Raw genomic sequence first — 26,157 nt, 5'->3', positions numbered from 1 at the left:
AATTGCCAATATCAGAAATTATTTTAAAAAAAATATATAGAATATTTTTTGTCAGTAAATTATATTAAGTAAAAATCTATAATTAAGGTTTTGAACTTTGAACGAACTTGTCAAGCTTCGGAAAATAGAAAACTTATTTATTCAATAGTTGAAACAATTATTCTCAGAGGTCAATTAAAAATGTTTTTTAGCAGAAAAAATGATTAGGAATGTATAAAATAAATGTAGATAAAGAAGGATAAACTGATGATAAATTTTGTTTGCTACTAAAATTTAGAATAAAAGTTGAAAACGAAATATTAAAAAAAAAAAATTTAACTGAAGGAAGTTAAAATACACAATATATAATGCTAAATCATAAAACCAATTGATAAATATTTGTAATAATATTATATAAGACAAAAATAGTTGGCAGACTTAATCGAGTTACAAGATATCTTCAGTTATGGCATATGAACTACTGATGTCTGAGATGTCTCTATAACAAAAATAACAGTTGTCTATGTTTAATGACAACTATATTTAATTGTATCCGTTAAATATTAATCGTAATTTGACATATCTTTTAAAATTTGAGAAGGTCTCTCTGTTTTTTAAAATATAACTTTTTTTTAGTATTATATCCAAAGAAAAATAGTGATGATATACTTAAATTTTACCTTAAAAAAATTTAATTTATATTAAAATTAATATACTTATCTACCCGAGTAGGTATGTATAATATTAAAACTTAAAAGCTATTAAATTACCCATTATTTGTCAGCAATATTGAAGACTAATAAAATTAGTGTTTAGGTATATGATCATGAACAAATTTTTTTTATTGAAGTATAACAAGAATTTTTTGCATTAAAATGCATTTTTGCCATGCAATAATTATGATAAGCGATTCTGAGTGAATAAAATATTGTATCACTGGCAAAAAAGATTAGGTACGCCGTTACTATGTATTGATTATTCTTTTTTATATTACCTAAATAATCATCAGGCATTACGACAAACAATTCTATAAATAAAATCAATTAAGTACTATCAGATAGTGACATAGTTTTACGTAATAAGTATACATTTTCATACGTTTGCTTATTATTTTTATACTTAAGCATGTGGCGTAGACTAAGCATGTTTGGAAAATTCTCCACTGAACATAAATTATCGTCAGTAAGTAAATATTTATTTCAAAATAATATTGTAATATAAAGACGTTGATAATGAGTATAATGACTTCAGTTAATGGTTGTTATTATTTCATCAATATTGGCGTTGAGTGAGAGGCGAGGTCGTGAGGATAAAATACAAATATCAAATGCAAAATTGAATATACTAGATTTTATCAGATTAAAATACTTATATGAATTATACTCGTAATGGTTGAGGGATGTGATTAAAGCCTATTATAATTATGATTATCCGTGGAATGTAATCTAAACAAGTCGTGGCGTTTACCAATGGTCCGTAAGAACGTGAATCTACAGTTGGAATTGTCACCCGTCCCAATTCTTACGTGATTGGGTAAGATAAAAGGTCAAACGAGTAGTATTTTTATGTTTCTAGTTTTGAAGTGTTAGTTTATGAGATAGAAACGAAACATATGTCAGCTAGTTGCAATGCGAATGTTTATATTTCGTACTTCGCAGATAGGTACCTATAAGATCGCTGTAGACCAATAGACCGTGTCAGTTTATAACGGACAAAGTTCTTTTATATACCTACTAGGCTATAATTAGTTTGGTTTAACTATGACGATAATTTCTAGAACCATAGAGCTAGTCAGATAGGTTAGGTGAGTATAACTTTTTTTTAAAATTTGAATTGATTAGTGGTTGGAGAAATGTACTCTGTCACCACTGTGTAACATAACAGACCATGCGTTTATATCTACTCCATACATGTATTATACTAGTCGTATAGTTGTGTAAATCTGAAAACTTGTTTTTTGGCGGATTAGGACTATGCCTAGTTTACGAACAGACATTTCTTATAACAGAAAGAAAGAATAAGAGTGGCAGTCGTTGGAATCTCGTCTGTTTGACCACTGACCAGACAATAGTGATAATTAATAACCGATCGAATACTATACAACATATTGGCTGTCGTTATACGTTTTTAGCGGAGTGATTATAGGTAAATTGATATATAGACTATAGAATTACCTATTCATTTTATAAATGAATAATATATTATAAAATCAATGGTAGACTTGAGGTTTTAACCCAATGCATTGGCGCAGTTTGCTATGTTTATCAAAAGCATGGTTTTTGTTTCTTCATAAATCTGTTCCTGTAATGACTGGGTGTAATAATATATTCATATTTTATTTTGTGACATTTAGATAGGTAGGTACATGGCTACGGTTTTATTTTATGTATTCCAGAAAATATTTACGTCATGGTAGGCTATAATAGTTTTGATGCATCATGTTTAAATTACACAACAATATATGCTATTAAAAATAAATAAGCCTAATAGAATAGGGAATTACGATGATAGGTTATCTTTCGGTATTTAATCGTAGAACCTAAATTAGTCATTCCAATTTACGCCACCGATTATTATTTCAGTAATTAACCATAAACCAATAGTAATCTAATGTGTTATAAAAATACATTATATAAATAAATACAAAAACAAATCTTTTATTAAAATTAATAGGAAAAAAAAAATTACAGAAATACTAATTATCTATCTAATGGTCATTCTGAAAAGTATGACTATGGCTATGGTCTATTGGGTCTGTACATAGGTGTAAAGCAATTAAAAATGGAAATTAGAAAATATAAAACTTAAGATGATTATTTGGTATTTACATATTAAGAGGTATTACCTACTTATTTGTTGAGTTTCTGTGTATTTCCATTATTCCCTGTGGTTTTAAATTTAAATTTTTATGTGTGCTATTTATGTCTTATTATGAAAATATTGATATGACTGTCATTTGATGCTATAAAACCACTGGCGTACGCAGGAGTAGGGTTATAGGGTTTTAAACCTCGGTATTTTTTCATCCTCTTAAATTTTTTTTTATATGTTAAATAATATGTTTATTGCTTATGAACTATGGTATTTTGAACAATAATTTGCTTACAATTAAAATATACAAAAATATAAAAAATATGATTTATAAAATTATTACTTTTATAATTGTATGGATATTGCTTAGTTATTTTATTATTTTGTTTATAGTACATGTCATATAATATGTTATTATCAAATATTTTATATTTTAAGAGGAGACAATTATTACAAAAATAAGAATTTGAAAGAATTAATTTGTGTTATAAATTGTTGGTGATATTAATTATTAACTAGTTTAGTTATAGAACGGTGGAAGGGGTAGAGCCCCTAACGACTGTCTAATTAATCCATAGTGAAAGCCTTTACCGAACTAAATTCTGCGAATGCTACTGTACATAACCAGAAATATGATATAATGTAATAAATTAATATATTGAGAAAATATTAACATACATATTATGAAAATCAAGTTATTTGTTTATTAAACTTTGAAAAATGTATGTAGATAACAATTGAAGTAGAACAAGACAGATTGTACAGCGTACACTATGGATGGCTCAATACCTGTTTGAAAACAACAGATGGGCAATCTACCACTTTGATTTTGATAGTTGATACCCATATCTTATAACAGTATAACACATACGACAGTAGTTACATATTTTTAGTAGTATTTATTTATAGTTGCTTCATTCATATTAGAAACTACTTTATTGCCATTCATATAATCTTTTGAAGTTTTTTAAAGTATTTGGACATAAAATCTAGACATTTAAAGGTATTCACATAAGTGTCGGCAAAAAAGAAGTTAGGTATGTTAGCATTTCAAAATGGTATTCTTTTAATCAATGTATCACTTAAAGAAATATTATCTGTCTGGCTATCTAATTTAAAACGTTAAAATAAAATAAAATAAAATAAATACTAGAAAAAGTATAGACAATTGTTTCAATTACGGGGAATAGCCGTGATCTTAACTAATCTTAATTTGCATACCTACCTAATATTTTAATATTTAATTTAAAACATTAACTTTTTAACAATTGGCTGATAGCGGTGATTATTGATTGATAAAAACAAAAAATGTGTGATAAACTGTTAAATGTTAGTTAGTTTTAAATAAACACGAATTTTAAATTTCAATTATTTCAATGATAACAATCATTATAAGATAATAATTAAGGCGTTAAAAAGTAAAAACCGTGATCGTATTCGTGGTGGAAAAAGCATTATCATTTCTTATCACATACCTACAGTATTTTATATTTTTATCTGTGTCATCAATTGGCGTGAAATAAGAAAAAATTCTCAACACTTAATATTATTGAACAATAGTTGTTTAAAAAAGGTTGAGTATTATTTCACAATTGTTATTTTTTAATCTGGTCGATTGGGTAAACGTTTTTTAGTATAAGTTATTATCGGATGCTGGCTAACCATAACATAATTATATTATTACTACAACAATCACATTTTTCATCTGAAATCTATTCGTTTTCTGTCTCTGATGGATGTAATGAAAATGTCTGGTGAGTACTTACAAATATTTTCATATTTTGTCATTGAATAAATATCTATTGCATTAATTGTATGTCGTCTTAAGAAATATTTTATCTTAATTACACCAGTTTTGATTAATTGTAGTAACTATAATATGTAATAACTCATTAGTCACATATATTAATATTAGGTTTTTAATGCATATGAAGTTACTGATAAAATTTACTTAGAGAAATGTTTAATCTACCTATATACAAGTCAATAATTTAAGTACTTATTAACATTATTTTACAGAATATTTTTGAAATTAATATATTATGTTAATATTATTAATTTTTGTCTTTCTATAGTGATACATTTTGTATTATTCAATATATATGTTACTAAATTAATGAGTATTTATTTTAATATGTAACTTATCAGTAATGTTATCTTTTAAAGAAGTGTTTATTTTGTTCTTATAAATAGTTATTATTTTAATCAAACAAAAGCTAATTTTTTATAATTAATGAAAGAAATTCATTTATTAACATTAAAAAGCCTAATTATAAACTAATAAATGTTTGTTTTTTTGAAATAACTATAGTGATTTCAAAGAATATTTTCAATGAATTAACAAAAGATTATTATAATTATCTAAAATTTTAGATATGAAGTACCTAATTATATTTGTAAGATAAAACTTGTAAATTTATTTACTTAAATATCCGTGATGAGAATATATTTTTATTTTTTATCCTAATTTTTATCAATAAATTGAAAATTGATACTTTTATAAGTATATAATATGTGATTCTCTTTACTATCGAATATCTAAATTTAATTTTTTGACTATTTTGAAATTAATTTATTTTAAGAAGATACTATTACCTATTAATTGTTTTTTGTTTTGTTATGTTAAATAATTTTGTAATTTCATTCATTTAGAATCTGGGGTTATGTGTACGTTTTACTAATTTCAATAACGATTTGAAGTTTTAAAAACTACTGCTTATTCATTGTTTGTTTAATTAAATTTGTTAAAAATAATTGACATATATTCAAAATCAATATACATTCTTTATTTTATTTTTAGTTTTCTAATTGAGATAGAAATTACTAAATTTCCAGTGATGTATTTTTTACAGAACTTTTCTTATCTTCCCCAGGGAATAAAATATTTAAAACAGTTACATGCATTTCTTCTAGATTAAATACCAAACCGATTGTACTATTTGTACTCAAGACAAATATTTCTAAGATGTATTCGATTAAATATAAAAAATTAAATAAAACTGGTGTCAAAGAAAACTTTATTATTTATAAAGCTCATGGTTTTTATTTTTAAAATTATTTTTGATTGAACTGATTGTTTTATTCTAAATTATTTAATCAAATTAAATACTTTAAAACAACTATAGGGGTTATAATAACTGAAAATGCATTTAAAAATTTTTTTTCTAAATTTAGACTATAATTTATTCATTTCATAATATTTGTGATTAATAAAAGTAACTTTAATTATATTTATTTATATATTTGTAGCATTTTAAAATTGTTCAAAATTTAAATCAATTAGGTAAATAAAAAAAAAAACCAACAAAAGTATATATTTTTTTACTAGTATACCTTTAATCTTACTCAAGCTGTATTAATAAATACTTAAATAAATTTGATAATACAAGTTTTAATGTATTACCTTTGTATACTAGCTTATTTGTTACTTTATTTATTTCATGTGCATAAATTTTAACTAAAATTAATTTTAGAATCCTGTTATATATTAGAATTTTTATTTTTAACTGGTTTGCTATGATAAGTATATTATTAAATATATTTATTCTGGTTATTGCTAAATAGTTTAAAGGTTATCTGTTTTTTGTTAATTTTTTTATTTAACCTAACGTCTGGTAAAATTTTAAACATGAATCAATACAAGTAGAATTAATATCCAATATAAGTTATTTATTATATTATGGTATACAGAGTGATTTTTTTAAACATGCTCATCCAATTTTTATGTTAAACAATATTTATAATTAAATTCTGATTTTTGGAATTTTTAACTTCAGTTAAAGATGATATCTTTGAATATTAGATTTTTCACAACATTTAAGGAGTATCCTGTGTAATATTGTATAATATCAAAATTTGTTATAATGTACTTAAATAAGTAGGTAGTAATTATTAACAAATATTTGATATTTTATATCTAATTATAATTATCATGCTTGTATGCATTTATAAAGTATTTAATAGAGTTTTAGTTTTAGTATTTAAAATAGAATAACTCAAAATCGCTTCATTCAAATTTCAATTATAAATTATACTACATAAAAATTTTTAGAAAAAAATCATTTGATTCATAATTTTAATAAACATATATAGATTTTCAATTAAAACAAATTTTTGTATTTCTACAGGATAATCTTAAAATGTTGTGAAGTATCTAAATATTTGAAAACATTGTCTTTAACTAGATTTAGACATTTTAAAAATTAGAATTAAAATATATACATAATTTAAGATTAATTCACAGCAATAAGAGTAGATTATAAAATAGATGCAATTTATGATGTCTTCTTATGTTGATATTAAAACTATTATTGTTCACAATGTGTTTGTTATGTATGAATGAATTATTGAACTTTGTACTAAAATATTATGTCTTTAACTTTAAAATAAAAAATTGTACAAAAATGTATTTATTTTCTCATTAAAATGAATGGAATAACTTTCATAAAATACATACAGTAAATTATTTATCATATTGAACAACCGTACAATATATTTCTATTGGATTTTTAAAATTTTATTTTAATGTTTGTAATTTGCATTTATTATTTATGATTTATGGTCAATCAATTGAGTTCCTATTGCCTAAACTATTAAAACTAGTTATAAATGTTATGAATTTTGATAAAATCAAATTATTTGAACATGCATTATTTGAAATTATAATGCTTAAAAATGGTCATACTAGTACCACATGTTTAGTAAAATCTAAATAAATAATTTTTAATAAATTAAAACCCTGGGATTATTATTTCTTAAGTTAATATAAATCATCAAATATATCATAATTTGTATTCAAATTAAGCGAATTTATTTCACTGTTTAGTAATAGTTTTTTTTCTGAATTTAATATAAAAATGAGGCCTTTGATATGTATTACAATATACATATAGACTATAGTAGTAGGAATAATGTAGAGTACAGGCTGGAACATTTTCTTATTTAATGCAAAAGATTTTAGTTTTTTTTTATTATTTAATAAACAATATTACAAAAAAATAAAAATGTTTATTTTTACATTATACTATGTTTACAATTCTCATTTACTGGTTATTTATTGTTTATTATTTTGAATATGTTAATGTAATTTTTCATTATGCCCAGCGTCATTACTATGACAAGTTAATACCAATTATTACTTAATTTTACAAAATTTATATATTATTTAATTGATATACCTATATGTTTTTGAAACTTATGATGAAATATGTTTAAATATTATTGTGTTTGATGAAATATAATATATAAATAAATAAATAAATGAAGTCAATTTACTTATATTATTAAATTATATCTATTGTAGTACTAGTTTGTATTTAAATTAAGACATAAATTACATGGCATTGTAATATTGTATAACAATTAATAATATTTTTAATTTTTTAAATAAGAAAATTAATTTTGTAATTTTTTATTAAACATGAACTTTCTCAAGAAATGTAGTTTTATTTCATATTTTGAAGAGAGCGATAAATGTATTGATTTTACATTTTTAAATTTTTTTTGTGTCTGAAATCACTTTTTTAAGTAGAACGTTATGATCATTAAATTCAACGGAAGTTTTTGGTGGCTTATTGGATTTAGTTGGTACTTTCGGGAGTTCAAAATTGAAAACACTCAGTACTTTTTAAAATAATTGAAGAAAAAAAAAATTCAATCATTTGTTAACATTTTAAAATAATTGTTGTTAATCATATTTTATGGTTTATCATTCAATTTAAACTTAACACATACCTATCTACTTAATATATTTACAGTTAATTTTAAATTTTGATATGATTTATTTATAATTTTCAAATGAGAACTTTTGTGTATTAAATTTAAAAATATTGTCTCGTGAGTATATGTATATTGTATATCTCATAGTTATAATAATAAAATTCTAGTGACGTTAAAAAAGTTGTTATGTATAATAATAAATTATAAATATAAAACATAGTTAGAAATTAGTTAAAAATGTTTCATTCAATTATTATATAATAGTATATTATTATTATTAGTATATGCAAGAAAATTGAAGTTATGCAAATGCCATACTGACGTATAATATTTAGTCAAGATTTGTAGCTATCGTATTCGTATATTGCTTGTTTGTCTTAATGGCATCTACTTAGGTAATAGGTAAAATAAGTATGTATTATATATATAATATTTTAAGTCTGTATAATTTTGTTTAGCTAATGTTTACAATTTAATTACATATTTACATTTTAGAAATCAGGTTTTATTGTCGACTGACCAGAATTTTTGAAGGTCAAAATTATTTAATATAGTGAAACTTAGTAAATAGCGTTAAATACTATGTGATACTGCAGATGATTAGATATATTGTACGTCATATCATGTTTTTTTTTCTCGATATTAAAATACATCGACAACTTGACCATTAGTATATACGTAAACTTGTGTTTACATTTTTTTTTTTTAATTTGATTAAACATTTTAAATAACATGTTTTATATAGCTGCGTAGATAATAACTAATAAGTATTGTAGTGATCAATATTCGTATTATTATAATTTGCTGAAAAGTGTGGAATAGTATTTACTATTTTGATATTATGAAATTATAACTTATAAGTAATATAGGTAGGTATTATTAAGTATATTATTAAATATGCAATTTACAGTTATTTTGATGTGGATGTGGGGTATATAATGTAAAGATCTAAAAACAATTAAAGATAGGTTATTTAATAATTAGGTATAGAAAACTTCCTTTAGAAAGAAAAAAAGTTGATTAGGGATTTGATTAAAGTTTATAAACATTAATCAGTTCATATGCTATTAGCTATAGTAAATTGTATAACGGGAATTACAAATTAAAATGTTTGAGATAATAAATTCTATTGCGTGTTTATAATGATTTTTATAATTTATATTAATAGTATAGTTTGTTTGGTCTTTTATATGATAGAAATAATGATTTAAAGGTCTTCATTCTTGATTCTTTAAGAAATAGAACAATGTGTTGTAGCTGTAATGTAATATTTTTATGATATTTTGTTTATCAGCGGTAACACTATAAATACATCAGTTTTTGATCACCTTTAAGAATTTAAATATACTCTTAGATTTTATTAGTTTTTTTCGCATTTAGTATTAATTGAATAGTGATTTGTAGTTCTAATTATTACTTTTCGTATGAATTGTTTTTACACTAGTGCAGAGGATGCAAAATTTAATTTATTTGTAAATCAGATGCGACATTTCAGTTTTTTAATTGGGTATGCCAAAATATTTTCAAGCCATATTAAAATCAGTCTACAAATAATATGAGATATAGTTTTAAACTATTTAGTATATAACTGTTTATAGGCGAATGTGATTTGAAATATAACCACAGTAAAAAATTATTCAAAATATTCAAAAAAAAAAAATACAAAATATTGCCTTCATATAAGATTTAAAACATATTTTCTTTTTGCTATACTAAAGAAGACGTTTTACAAAATATAGGCGCGAATGCATACCCTACACACTAGGATGCTTTTAATTTTCAAATTAAATTTTGTTTTGGGCTCATTCTCTATAAATTTGCATATATAATGTGTATTTATATATATAGATAAATGACAAAAAACGTTGGTTCAATTCATTAAACAAGGTTAACCCATGCCAAGTTGCACTTGAAAATTTAATTAGTTAAATTTTTTAATATTAGTATTTTTTAAATTTTCTTAAATATTATGTAAACCGATAAGTCAATAATAATTATTTTTATTTATGTTTTAAATGATGTAAAATTGTCTATAAATTATATTTTTACTAGTTTTTAATATCTTTTACTGTTCATGTAATGTATTGATATTTGATTTAAATGTAATAATTACCATATCCTCAAAATTGTTAGTGTAAAATTATTATTATTATTAATGTTAAATATTCATCAGAGTTTATAAATTATGAAATATGTTTATTAATTTAAACTTAAATATGAGCTAAGAAACACCCTACTTGAAAGTGGAAGTATAATATAGATAATATTGTGAAAATTGTTTTATATATTTTTTAAAAAGAATTTAAAAAATCACAATTAGGCATTATTTCTGTAATGAATGTAGTATAGCAGTTTATAATTTTTTTAATTGAACATGTTATCGTTTTTTTTATGAATTTTAGTTAAAAAAAAAAATTGATTGTCTTTAAATATCGATAATTGATATCTAAATATCGATACAATATTTATTTGGTATTTTAAATATCGATAGTTTTTATTGAATTATTTCGATTGTTAGGTATGGACTCATTTATAAATCGCCTGTAAATATATCTGGCATTACATTATTAGAAGTTCTTCAAGTACTATCAGTTGACAATGTATGCAGCAATGCGTAGGGTCGTGTTTCAATTGTGTTTTTATTGTTGATTTATTTCGTGTTTTATCGGGTAAAATAATTATTCCACTTTCAGTTTCTTAGAATTTTGAACGATTAAGTAAAAATTAGTAAGTTTCATTAATTATTATATTATTTTATTGCATCAACAATCAAGCTAATAATTAATAAACTTTGTTTTTAATTTATCGGAACTATAATATAATTATGTAGAAATGAATAATTTTCTGTTTTAATTTAAAATTATATTATACAATTTTAATACAGTAGTTTAGTATTGTATGCAGTACAATTTCAATAATACTTAAGAATTAAGAATACGTTTTACCAACTTATTATTAAATTAAAAGACAATGTAATTATATAATAATTAGGTAATAATTTGTTCTTAATTTATGTCAGTATCTTGTATCTATTAAAAACAAGTACAATTTATAAAATATAAATTCAAATTTTTAAATGCAAGAAAATGATAAAATATCTGTTACTTCACACGTATTATCATTTTAAGTATCTATCTATAAGCTATAATATAATGGGTAATTTATGTTTTATAATTATTTAATTAAAAAATAAAATAAATTTTTTTTAGTAAATTATTAATAATTAAAAAAATATAAGAGGTTTTTTAAACACTATTATATAAAGTGATATAATAGGTTTTCATAGTAAATATTAAAATCTATCTATAAATTCTAAGTACTTATGCAACATTTTAAAATTTCTAGGAAATATTTTTAATCTAATATTGCGCATGATTTTATAAATATTAATATAATTTATATTTAAACAATCATTAAAAAATAAAATAATTTTTATAGAAATTATATTTAACATCCTAAGTTCATAGTCCTAATAATCAATATATTGATGGCTTGAAGGTCACTCTCTTTTTCTTCAAACAGGTTGTAATGCGTGTTAATATTATCAAAAAAATTTCTTATAAATATAATTTTAAGTATTTAGTATTGTTAGAGGCAGGTAAAATAATAGTCAATATTAAGTTGTTTTAACTTAATTTAACTTATGAAAACGAATAAACTGTTGCCATGTAAAAATGTGTTGTTTCCATCTTTATACTTAAATTTTTTTATATTATAAACAAAAATAAATTAATTTGATTAAAAAATTAATTTAACTTACTATGTATTATTTATTATGTATCATAATTTTTAAATACTTACTTATTTCAAAGATTGTTTGGAGAACTTAATGTGCAACGTGTTGTTTTTGCGCATTTACGGAAAATATAACTTTTTAATTTTGCTCAAGCTTTATTTCTAGGACTCGGATTTTAGCAATATAAATTCTTGATAAAAGTATTTTAAATAGCTAAAAAAATCAAAAAATAGCATTTATTAAATTTAATTATAAAAAACAAATTTAAATTGCGCATAAAATTAAATATTAAAAAAGGAATTTACAATAATTTTTTGGTCGAGTTACTTTCATTAAAACTCTTCCTATTGAATGCTAATAATGATTATAGAGAAATTATTTAGAACACTATACCTCACTAATTGATATTTACCTGTCAACTAAAGTATTAGAATGTGCTATAAAAATAGCCAGACATAATTCAGATAATTTTAAAACTATACAATTTCGGCAGAATAACAATAGTTATTTTATCAGTTATTTATTTATTACTGGTTTTTACTTTTTTCACCGGTTTCATAATTTCTGGCAATAATAATATAGTATTTTTAGTCTATAACTTATAAATAAGTTAAATTTTCAAGAAAAAAGAAGCAAATAGGGGAAAAAGCAAAAAAAGTAAAAAAAGTTTACTTCATTGAAATTAGAACAATTCAAAGCGTATTTAAATATAATAAATATCTTTCTATTACACTCCCCTCAAAAGAAGCATTTGCTACAAAATCTGAGCCCTACTTATTACTAAATTTAATGACTACAGAAAACAGCATTTTATTTTTATTGCCGTTATTTTAATTTACTAAGTTTTGAGACATTTGAAATATATTTTTGAATCATATGTTCTTTCGACAATTTATTACTATTTTAATTTTTTTACTTGTTATGTAAGTAAAATACAATTTTTTTATCATTAGATAAAAATCAATGATTTAATTTTTAGTTATAATTATATAATTATAAATATTAAATACATTAGTATATTATGATGCATAATATATGATATATTATTATTATTATTATTATTATATATATTATATTGAATTCAAATTTAAAAATAAAATAATAATAATTCTAGAAATACTGTAATGTTTAATTATAATGTATGATTTTTTAGTTCCTAGATGTATTAATTTGTTTTAAATAAATTTGCTTTTTTAATATTTATATTATTATATCATTTTCTTTGCCGTAGTTATAAAAGTAGATATATTTCAATTATTGCGAAATTAAACACATAGTTTTTTTATAATTAAGAAATCGAGTACAATTATGTGATGAACAAAGGTGAAAATATGATATTCTTGACTTTCAATTTGTTATACATGAATACATGATCAATGTATCCTAGTATTAAAAATAACAAAACTATGGATTTTGTTGAAAGTAAATTTATTTTGGAGTTTTTCAGTTAAATAATGTAAATACATATCTTGTATAATACTGTCGTCTTTAACAAATATATATGTTTACATTTCTATGACATTTTGTTTTTAATAATTTTTTTTTTTAATAACGTTGACTACTATAAATAAATTAATAAATCAATCCATATTACTTTTAGTAATGTTAAAAATATTATTGATTATTATATTTTTATGGCCTTAATTAATTAATTTGGAAAATTATACATGTAGATAATGTGGGGATTTTCATAATAAATAAATCCTTTATTTTCATGTAACATTTTTTAACTGTAACATATAGTATTTAATTACATAATAGTCAAGATTATTTTAACGAATGTTTAATGAATGAAATTTTAATTTTAAAATTGTAGTCATGTACCTACCTATCCATCTTGCACAATAATTTCTCCTTTAGTTGCTTTAGATGCGTGTTTTAAAACTAATTTATCATCGTTCATATGGGCAATGAGAATTCCCTCTCTCTACCATCTCAATGTATAGATTTGAATTATTATAATCATATTTTAGTTACTATAAGCCAGTCTTCCGATAGAAGGAGTGCTTCCTGTCTTATTTACTTAAAATTTATAAATGTTGATAACGTAAATCTGTTTTTACATTGGTTTTATAATTTTATTTATTTGTATCTTATTTTCATTTAGGTATTAGCCATGGGTCCTTATACTTGTAAAGAGTGTTCATCTTTGCAGACAATGGAACAGAGTCACACGACAGTAATATCAAATTCTTTATCCAATGGCATGGCAATGCATAAGAACCATTTTAATGGTAAAATCCCACGTAAGTAATCCATTTTTTTTTTTTTTAGAATGAATAGTGGTAACGATTGGAGTAGAATCTGTTTATTTTATATAATTTTATGTTTACAATACATTTTCTATAAATTCATTCATATTTATAAAATGTATACTCAAAGTATTTACACTTGTTTGACATACTAATTATTTTTTTCGAAATAAATTTGTATTTATAAAAATGTACATTGATTTTTAAATTTTTTTTTTATAATGCATTTAAAACTTAAATTACTATGGAAATTGGCCTGGCGTGGCACGGTGGTTGGCCTCAGTCGCTAACGTGTTCTGAGGTCAAACATCGGCCGGTAACGCTAGCTCCCGGATGGGTGACCATCCGAGTTTTTAGTGACAAATCTTTGTCACCTAAATACGTGTGTTAAAAACACAGTACATTCCCTTTCAGTATAAACCGACTACAGGCTTATAACCATTGCTGTTGAAGCCTAAAATATTAGTATATAAGACAAAAGAAATTATTATGATAGTGTATTAGTGTAAAACTTAAATTAAAAATTATATTGCCGAATAAAACTTCGTCTTTCGTTAATATATTTTAAATCTTAAAGATTCACAGTTAAATTTGTATAGTTATACAACTTCTTTAAAAATATTTGTTATTCATTTAAGCTTGCTTATATTATTTAATGTTGACAATTTAATTGTTTTTAGTTTATTTCTTATGAAATTATATTTATTTTTTTATTTACACGAATTTAGTATTATTAACTTAAAACAATTACGAAATCATATTTTAATATTAGGCTTAGTATTGAACGCGACCAGCTATCGATTAATTTAAGAAAATATTAGCCTATCAGATATAACTATTAATTAGTTATGATAAATATTGTGATATTTAATTAACATTTCAAAATATTTTGTAATTCGGCTTATTTAAATTGCTAATATATTATTAAAAATATATTAATTTAACCACATATATATTTATGACGTTTAGGTATCATTTAATGCATCATAATTTATATCTATAAATACATATAGGTCATATATATCAGTTATTTTATAGTAAAAAATGAAAAATATTTAGTTAATAGTTTTTTGTTATGATATAACTTTTAGCTTGAAATAATAATCTTTTAATTGCAATAGACGTATCTTTTAAATATAATACCTAACCGTGTATTTATGTATATCAACAAATAAGTTGAATAATCTAAAAACGCATTTGTCTTATCTAAAGGCTATAAGATTTTAGTTGATTATTTATAGATTTGGAAGAATGGAATAATTGTATCAAATAAATTAAATGTTGAGAATTACATTATCTCTGTATTTACTAATTAAGCATAACCGTAAACGATTATGAAACATGAATAAACCGGATAACTATTACGAAGTTAGACAAGAACATACACGCATAAATACATATTAAATTTGAAAGCAACCAGGCATCCAAACAGGAAGTGTTTTTAAACTTAGGCACCAGTCTACTTCTACAATAACAAGGAATTCGTTTATATGCATTTATAATACATATAAAGTTTTGCTATCCATAAAATACTTATTAGGTACTATCTTACAATATTTATATTTACGTATACCTATTATAAATATTTGTATTGTTTATTTATTTTTCTTGATTTTTTCTTTTTATTGTATTATTTGTGTATATAGCCATATAGGTATAAATTACTTTTAGTTAATAAATATTGTTGATGACTGATATAAGATAATAAAATCTATCATATTATTAAAATTGAAAGTTGAACAAAAAGATTAATGATTTTTGAAAAAAAGATAATATGAAAAGAATATTTTAATAGTAAATAATATATATTTATAATATTATTAATAAAAGTTATCTTACGAAATGTAAATGTTAACTTACAATTAAAAATAAAGTGTTACTATTTTATTTTACTTTTTGAAAGCTACTACAAAATTAAAAATAACACCTTTCAAAGATAATAGTCTTTTGTGTTCAATTTTAAATATGCTAAGAAACTCTCCAAAAAAGTCTTAATCGGAAAAACTTGTAAAATATACATAAATATACTGTAATACATACATTTAATAACTATGACTAACAAAGTATGTGTTAACCTCTGTACGTATTGCAGGCTATTCTTAATTGAGTGTTTTTAGTTTTTATATACTTCTTCAATATTGAATTTACTCGTATGTAATGACATAATCTTTAAATATTCGTACTGTATACTCGTAAAATGTCTGTAGTATTATGCTTATGCATAATTCGCAACGAATTATAATAATTATGTTTCTGCTGTAAAGCGTATATTCAGAGTAGGTATTTCATGTATAAATTATGTTTTATTGGTTCTAAAATTCATTATCCAGTATAGAAATAAAAGGGGAAATAGGACATTTAAAATTTATATTTTTTAGTAAAACTATATGAAAAGGAACATGTAGTTTGTAAAATTATTTACTAAGATAGAATTAAAAAATGATTTGGATGTTGTAAGGGAGACCATCCTTAACGGATGTGTGACTTAGCCGTGTATAGCTAAGAAGTGTGTTAATGTTTTATTAAATCTTATATTGTAGGTATTCAATCATCTATGGCGTTTTTATTCGTTTGTATCCTAGGTCATCAATGCATTTTTAGTTGGGTCCATGATGCAAATGAGTAAGTGTTCATCTGTCTAACGTTCATTGAATTCACACTTGTTGTCATTTTTGTAATAATTAAAAATGTACCTAATATTTTTATTGTAAGGAACATTTTGTTAAAGATTTTTGCTCTAGTATTTATTTAATTATTTTAGAGTACTTGCTTTAATTTTTTTTAGCAAATATTTGCTGAATCTGATGCATTAACAGTATTAAATTTTATTTTCAATCGACAGTGAAACACAAAACTTACATTGCTATGAAGAATAAATATTTAATATTAAATTTTGCTTTCTTATTTCGCTTAGAATTATAAATATAAAACCTGTTAGCACCTTAGGTAATAACCCTAACGCAAATTATCTTAGTTTTCTATTTGTATAAAAAGTTTAAGGAATGTAAAAATTCAAGGAAATTCACACTTAATATTTGATTGGAAAAATCGTTAAGATAGTAAATATCAATAAAAATATGTGGGTAAACATTATACATATAATATTATAATTCAGATAATGCGCGGATCGCGTAGACTGGAATCGTCATGCTTTATGAATTAATAAACGGTTATTGGAGTTTATGAAAAAGTTTATGATAATAGTAAAACGTATGTTAAATTTAGAAATTTGGAACTATAAAATATTTACAGTTAAATGAATCATTTGAAATTTGCGTTACCAGTAATTTAAACTACTGTTGTAAGTACCTTAAGTTTGTAAAGGTCGATGAACTCAAACAGTATACATACTCGTAATTCTGAAAGGGTCACTCCAAGAATGATTAATTGACTAGAATTTTAGAAAAGCAACACTTGATTGGTTGTGCCAAAACTTTTTGATTGACAAAACAAAAAAAATAAATAAATAAAAAATCGACTAACAATATACTAAAAGTGAAACCGTCGTAATTATTATTTATAAGCAACTTAAAAAAAATTATTATTGAATTAATTATTAATTAATTAGTGCGATAGTAATTTTGTCTGTCTTATAATCTACTAAGTATTTAGAGTATATAGTATTTATATGTTTTATAATAATTTATTACTTGACCAATTACCTGCTTACTTCATGTAATTACTTGTTGATTGCCTTGAAATAAAGGTAGATTTTTCAAATTATTTATTGTGTGCATTTTACTGTCGGTAAAAAATCAAAAAAATATATCCGTAGTATTATGAAGGTTATGTATCATCACGCACGTTTCTGTTCATTGATGTTTTCATCTGTATTTGGCCCGTTCACTTTTTTCCTACCGGAAACGTAGAAACATTATAGAAACCAGTTTCGCTTACGCAGTTAAAGTTATTCAATGGTGGATGGCGACGGTGGACAACTATTTAGATTGAACGTGCGTAATTGAGACTTCTCTGATTGGTCAGGATGTCCAAATTCTTCTGCGATTTTCTAGCGTTAATGGGTTATAGGGTGGGAATCTGCACATCACAACTCTCGAGTTCCAAACTTTCTTCTTCATATTAATATTACTATAATATCAGCTCGTCACTGTAATCATTTATCATATTCAGTTACAATTAAACGCGGAAATTGATCGATGTAGATTGCCATTTAAAATTGCATATGGAAATATTATCGAGTGTGATGCCAGTTATTAAAACGAAATACGTCAACAGCTAGGTTGAGGTATATCATGTACTATCGTACTTTGTACATTATTTAAAATACATAATATGGTTTAACCGGGGTCTATTTAGCTATTATTCACATTCGATTTATGCATTGTAAGTATTATTAATGATAAGAGTGCACTGCCCTGACATGTGTTAAGTACATCAGATTATTTATGAGTTTTTAGAATCATATTTGAAATATATTATGTTATATAATATTGTAGTAGAGTATACATGAAACTATTTAATTTTTACAAAAATAAGGGAGGGAGAAGTAGATTACCGATCTGCTGTGCAGTAGCCAGTTATAGTGTCGAGTGTACCTAATCATCGAGTAGGCAAGGTTATTGTAATGTATGTGTTAAATTTGAATTTAATGATTCATTTGTGCATACAAAAAATGATAGTCAGCCTATGAAAAAATCGTTGAGGAGAAATCGTTATTTTACGCGTGAACATTTAGTTTCGTAAAAATTTAAACATCAGACGCTCATAAAAAATATTTGTGAAATTTCCTTCACTCATTTTTTTTTTTTTTTTATTCAAGTATTAATAACTTACATGGAATTTTGTATTAGCATTCTAAGCTTTTTATCGAGTGAATTAGTTTTAATTTTTTGTCGATATTTTTAGAAAAAAAACTAACTTTTTGAAGATGGTCGAAGTTTATGGTAACCTGTAATAGCAGTGGCGTATCCAGGATTTTTTTTAGGGGGGGCACACACTGTCTAAAATTTTACCATATATACTACCTACTACCAAAAACAAAAAAAATAAAATAAACCAAATATTTAATGTTTATAGTGCAAATAATTTGCTTATATTTCCAGTCAGTCATTAAGTTAATATATACATAATAATAAATAGTAATAGTAATTTAATAATAAAAACGGGTTAATTCCAACAAAATTATAAGTGTATGTAATGCTGGTATAAGAGTATTATTGTAGTATGCGTTCATGCATACAAATAAATTTAAATCTTTAAAACAAAATCTAGTAAATAAGGCCAACAAGGGGGGGCATGGCCCCCGTGTCCCCCCCTGGATACGCCACTGACCAATAGGTATTACCAAACAATTATTAAAAATAATAATATTAAATTTTTCACAAATGTTTTTATTTTAAATTCTGAGCAAAACGATGAATGATTTATTTTACAATGATATGAGTTTTTTGTGTCTTTATTTGCGTTAAATAGTCGAAAAATTACCTGTTCTATTTACAATAATCAAGAAAAACAATTAAAATATTTTTACGTAAATCTAGTTTTCAACAAAATTAAAAATAAATAAATAATTAACATGAAATATATTTAGTGATATTATATGATAGACCGTCTCCAATCAGAATTGTTTTTTTTTGTACAATACTACATGTCTGAATTCAAATTAAGTTTATCCACTATAATGGTTCACTTACACCTATCGTACAGAGAGTGGTACCCATATGCCTACCTTTTTGTTTATTTTTCAATAATTTAAAAAGTACTTAGCAGTTTCTCTGGAAAATACCAACAAGATCCAATTTTCTGCCAGAAACCTTTATCGAAGTTGATAAACTGAGCATTTTTTCTATTAGAAAATGCGTCTTCACAAAAATAAAAAAAATAATAAACACATTATTGTAAAATAAATATATTCTCGACCCCGTTTAGAATTAAAAATAGCTCTATTTTTCGTGAACAAAAAACAATAAAATAAAATTCTAAGATAAAAAAAAATAAATAAGCATTGTATAATAGTATGCGTAGTAACCACTGTTAAAGAATTATTGGTCTATCTTGTGAATTTTTAAATAATAATAATAATAAACAAAATATTATACTTTACTATTGCTGACTACTATGTATAAATATACATTAATCACATTGTTATTTTTTTTTTTCTCAGGCCATATTAGTTGGTACTGTAGAACTGTACAAATTCGCAAATTGTGATATCATGATCTATGTTTAATAATAATTTATGTGCTGTAAGACTCTAAACTCGTAACAGTAAATAAGTAGGCCTAATGATATATTTTAGATTATATTTTTAACAAAGCGTGAAAAAATGTAGCAATATTAATACAATTTTAAATAAATTACTATTTCTTTTTTTTTATATATACTTAATAATTTATTACAAATAAAATAAAATAGCATTTTAAATTTTTTGTTAGCTATGCCATGGTTTGGTATGGATATAGGTGGAACATTATCAAAACTCGTATTTTTCGAACCAAAAGACTCGATTACAGCACAAACTGAAGATGAAACTCAACTCTTGTTCAATGTTACCAAATATCTGACAAAAAATTCAGCTTACGGAAAATCTGGACACAGAGATGCACACCAACAGGTAGTATAGTTAATTTATTATTATTTTATACTTACAATTCTCATTTATACAATTAATTTACTTTACAGATGAACAATGTAAAAATTTGCAACAGGATAGGTACATTGCATTTCATCAGATTCCCAACTAGTGAAATGAACAATTTTTTGGAACTGTCCAAAAAGAAAGGTATGGCAGCTAGCGTATCTACAGTTTGCGCTACTGGTGGCGGAGCATTCAAATTTGAAGAAATGTTTAAAAATGTAAGAATTAAATGTATCATATTAATTGTTATGGAATTATTTTTCCTAATTTAATGTTGGTCTAACAGTCTTATCAAAACTTTTGATTCATAAAGAAACTAAACATATTATTAATTAAAAAATATTAAGTATTTTTCTTTAAAATACTCCACATGTATGTGTTTGTCCCTGTCTCAAGAATGTACAACAAAATAAATTTGTGTTCAATAGTTTCAGTTTTGTGTAATAATCTTTGAGTTTGATAATGGGTAAATTTTTCTATAAATAAAGATTATTACATAAAATTGGAATTGCTGAACACAAATTTGATATGTCGTAGATACATTTGTTAGGAGGAGACAATATATAATGATGTGGCATCTTCTTTATATTAATTTTATGGTATTCTTTTTAAACCCTAAATTATATTACACTAAAAATAACTTTTTTATACTTATATCACACAATTTTTTTTTGCATACTTAAAATACTCAAATTAATTTAATTTTAAAATCTATTAAACTAATATAAACTATGTTTGTAATGTGCTGAAAATACTTACCAATGAAATATGAATATGTCTTATTATTTTAATTTGTATAAATTAATAATAAATTATAGGCATTATGTTTTTAAATAATTATTAGTAACCATTATAGTTGATGTTATATACAAACAAATAAATAGTGTCTTATAAAATTGTCCTCTCATTAAATTAATAATAACTTTTGATTTGGTTTATACCTATTATGGATAATAAAATTATACTAGTTATTTTAAAAGTTAAATTGATTTATTCTGGTTCTATTTTACATAATGCTATTTAGATAAAATTCCTGTTATTTGAAATTATCATTATTTTGCATTTAAATCATATCCAATTAAATACTATATAATTGTTTTTACATATTTGATTACATGAATTCCAACTATTAAGTATATTTAATTTAATTGATTTGATTGAAATATTTCATATTGACATTAAATGTCTACTCAAACGATGCGCATATAAGCTATGAATAAAAATGTATAAAAAGTCAACAAATTAAAGATATTAACAGTTATTTAGTGATGAGTTTATTGTTTAATTTTTTTAAGGTGGTATTAATAAAACATTTTTTAATTTATATATTTTTTTTTACAGGAATTAAATTTAAAGTTGTGTAAATGTGATGAATTGGATAGCTTGATTCGTGGCTTATTATTTACTGTAGCTTCAAATAATAATGAATGCTATTTTTGGTCACAATGTACTGAAGATGAGCAGTGTTCAACACAAGAATACACATTCCAATATAATAAATATCCGTTTATTGTACGTATTTTTAACAAAAAAATAATACTTAACATATTTAATTGTTATTGTGAGAATATTTTAATAACTTAATTTGTGATTTGTAGGTTGTGAATATAGGTTCTGGTGTAAGTGTATTAGCGGTTTATGGCCCAAATAATTATAAAAGAATATCTGGAACTAGGTTTGTATTGATAAATTACATCCTAATTGCATTAAGTCTAATTTAAAATACTATTTATAAATATTTATTTTGTTGCTATTTTAGTATAGGAGGTGGTACATTTTTGGGATTATGTAGTTTATTGACTGGATGTAATACATTTGACGAGGCAATTGAGTTGGCCGCAAATGGTGATAATGTTAAAGTTGATAAATTGGTTCGAGATATCTATGGAGGTAGTTATAGTAGATTTGGACTGCCAGGAGAATTAGTTGCTAGCAGGTAATAAATACAAATAAATATTTTGTAATTTTTTAATAAACTAAATATTTTTCTGTTATAGTTTTGGCCATATGAACTCTAAGGAAAAACGTGCCCTGGTTTCTAGAGAAGATTTGGCTAGAGCGACTTTAGTTACAATTACAAACAACATTGCATCAATTGCAAGAATGTGTGCATTAAATGAAAGAATTGATAGAGTAATTATTTCTAATTTTTTTTATTGTTTATATTGACAAGGATTAGTAATAAAGTTAAAACTATGAATATGTTTAAGGTGTGTTTTGTTGGTAATTTTCTGCGTGTAAATCCAATATCAATGAAATTATTGTCACATGCTATGGATTATTGGTCAAATGGTTCGCAGAAAGCTATATTTTTAAATCATGAGGTAAAATATTCAATATTTTTAATTATGATTAGTTGATTATATGCTTATTGATATATTTAATGTCATTCATTTTTAAATATAAAATGTTCTATAATTTAATCACACATGATTAACAAGGTCATAACACAATGTTTTATAATTATATTGATAACCAGCTTTTTATTTTTCTTATTTTTATTTTTACACATGCACATTTTATTATTTTTATAATATACATTTGATAAATGATACATTGAACTAGTTATTTAAAATTAATAAAAACAATTAAACTATAATCTATGCAATAATATATAATTTTAGGTAATTTAAACGATTGATAATAACTTTAACCTCCTCCCTCTACTTCATTTTATTAATGAATATTAGCAGTGAATGCTATCTATATATGTATATGTATGTGTGTGTATTTATATCTTCTAAATACATCTATTATTATTCAATCAATTATTTTCAGGGTTACTTTGGTGCAATCGGATGTTTGTTGTCATTTGATGAGAGATTTAAAGAATAACAAAATATTATTCAACACATTCCACGTTGCCAATCGATTTTGATTTCAGCAGGTTGTGTGTACTGTATAGTACATTATGAATATAACGTTATAATTATTCGTATTGTACTGACCCGGATAGAAATTATTAATTAATATTAATTTATTTTATTTTTAAGACGGCACGCTGCACATAGTTAATTTATTTTGGTGATGTGTTTATTTTTTTATTTATAAGATAGAATAGTAGTTCCATTGGTATGATTAGTTACCTGTCCTATAATTTTTTTAATTTTTTTTCCAAAACTTGTGTTGAAATTCATTGTTCTATTATTGTTTCTGTCTTCATATATATTTTATTTTATTTTGTATATTTTGGTTACAAAAAATTATGTACAAATTTCATATGATAATATAACACAAAATGTGATAAAATATCAAATACATTTTTTTTCCATATTATTTTTTTTATAATATTTTTAATCAGACTAAAATTTTGTATTCAATTTTTAAAAATTTAGATGTTATTAAATTATACTATGATATTATCATAATTGTTGTTGTAATAAATGAAATTGATTATATCATGTTTACTTTTATAAAATAATATTCAACAAATTACTTATACACACCAAGTATTAAATTAAATCAAGTAGGTTAAATTTATTGGAGAAATAATTCATCAAAATTTATTTTGTATTGCAGTTGTATTAATAGCAGTAGCGGTTTCAACATTAAGTAAGGGGAGGGGATACATTTAGTACCATAGCACAAAAATATTGTGCCAATGACTATTCAAGCGTACTTACTTTTTTTTATTTTTGTTGTATTTTAATTTTTATATAATATTTATTGATAGTAATTGCCAAAAATTATTTTTTCAATATTTATTTACAAGTATTAAAATAAATTTTAACCAAATTTCTTGGGAAGTGCTATTGTCCTTTTAAAACCGCCACTGATTAATAGTGATACTACGTTATGTAGGCAAGAATTTCTAAATAATTTTAATGACTTGAATTATTATGACTTATTTTATATAAATCATTATAATTTTGTTGAACTCTAGATAAATCTTTACTAAAATTTGTTTTCATTTAAGTGTATATAAATATTTGAATTGTTTAATGTATATATCGATATATATATATATATTTTTATGTTTAGAATTACCAAACATTTATTATAATTTATTTTTAACTAACATTCAAGTATTTAAAATCAAAGTTGTATAAATTGTTTTTTTTTAAAATTAATTTTTGATATTTATTTAAGTGTAATTAATAGTCAGCAATAGAGAAATTGATAATAAAAAAGACAAATACTGTGAAAATATATTATTATTACAGAATTAAAGGCAATTTAAAATGTAATAATTTTTTATAAAATTATTTTTTTATATGATTTTAGTTATTTTGTTGTTTTTAAAAAATACAAATCATATATAGTTGAAAACTTTGTCTATTGTATTGTATAATTTCCATACACAATATACAATGTAATTTTCAAAATATTAAGACTAATTCTGAGCTCTGTATATCAAAAAAATGTATACAATTCTATGGTATGTTTGGTATTTTTGACTTATAAGAATATAAAAATACTTAATTTAACATACAAGCATTGATTATACAAGATTTTTGACCAAATCATTTTATCTCATGGAATTATGAAATTACTAACAATGATATTATTTACTAACCTAATCTTATAAATATATTCTGAAACGACGTCTCTGCTCACTATTGTTTTTCGTGTACAACAATAAATTATTCAATTTAAATTTAATATTATGTGTACATGATCCATTATAGTAATGGAATGCCTAATATACTCTACCTATTCTGAAACCTCTTTAAACTGTGTTGTCACGCCCAAATTTTTTATCCGGATTTTGGATTGTTGGTGCTGGGTTTATTCGGGAGTACAAACACCGGAAAAAATTACTGAAGAAATGTTTGAGTGCTAATAACTATCATTATTCAAGTTAATATGGGTTAATACACGGAATATATTATATGAGTGTTAAGTTGTTCAAGAATATCTAATTTGAAAAATATGTCGGTTAAGTTTACTTAGGTATCTAATTTTTTAATTTACGGGATGTTCCTTAGAATATTATTTGAATTTGTGAAATATTATTGATATATGATAATGAGATAAATTAAATTATAAATTTGAATATATTATTTCAGAATATAAATTTAGATCATTGTTGTTGCGATAATTATGATTAAAGTCTTTAAGTT

The 26,157-nt window shown here is 23.1% G+C and overlaps 1 protein-coding gene across 3 annotated transcripts; it reads left to right on the top strand.

Moving 5' to 3' along the window:
* Window positions 1–4,331: 4,331 nt before the first annotated feature.
* Window positions 4,332–24,253, top strand: LOC112594026 (pantothenate kinase 3). 3 transcript variants are annotated; one of them, XM_025338619.1, is made up of 10 exons: window positions 4,332–4,544; window positions 14,352–14,490; window positions 20,892–21,070; window positions 21,139–21,312; window positions 22,436–22,606; window positions 22,693–22,769; window positions 22,854–23,030; window positions 23,092–23,227; window positions 23,305–23,418; window positions 23,873–23,961. In XM_025338619.1, exons 2-10 carry the CDS (start codon window positions 14,361–14,363, stop codon window positions 23,927–23,929), a joined length of 1,215 nt encoding a protein of 404 aa, XP_025194404.1. In that variant the 5' UTR covers window positions 4,332–4,544; window positions 14,352–14,360; the 3' UTR covers window positions 23,930–23,961. The 3 variants fall into 3 exon arrangements, with proteins under 3 accessions (XP_025194404.1, XP_025194403.1, XP_025194402.1); XM_025338618.1 differs by lacking the exon at window positions 4,332–4,544 and adding an exon at window positions 11,068–11,235; XM_025338617.1 differs by lacking the exon at window positions 4,332–4,544 and adding an exon at window positions 14,270–14,291 and having other exon boundaries at window positions 23,873–24,253.
* The last annotated feature ends 1,904 nt before the right edge of the window (window positions 24,254–26,157 follow it).

This window comes from Melanaphis sacchari, unplaced genomic scaffold (assembly GCF_002803265.2).
Source record: "Melanaphis sacchari strain LSU unplaced genomic scaffold, SCAv2.0 Contig21_pilon_pilon, whole genome shotgun sequence".
NCBI classification, from domain to species: Eukaryota; Metazoa; Arthropoda; class Insecta; order Hemiptera; family Aphididae; genus Melanaphis; species Melanaphis sacchari.
Note: the sequence above shows the minus strand (reverse complement) of the source record. Positions and strands in the feature narration are given on the sequence as shown.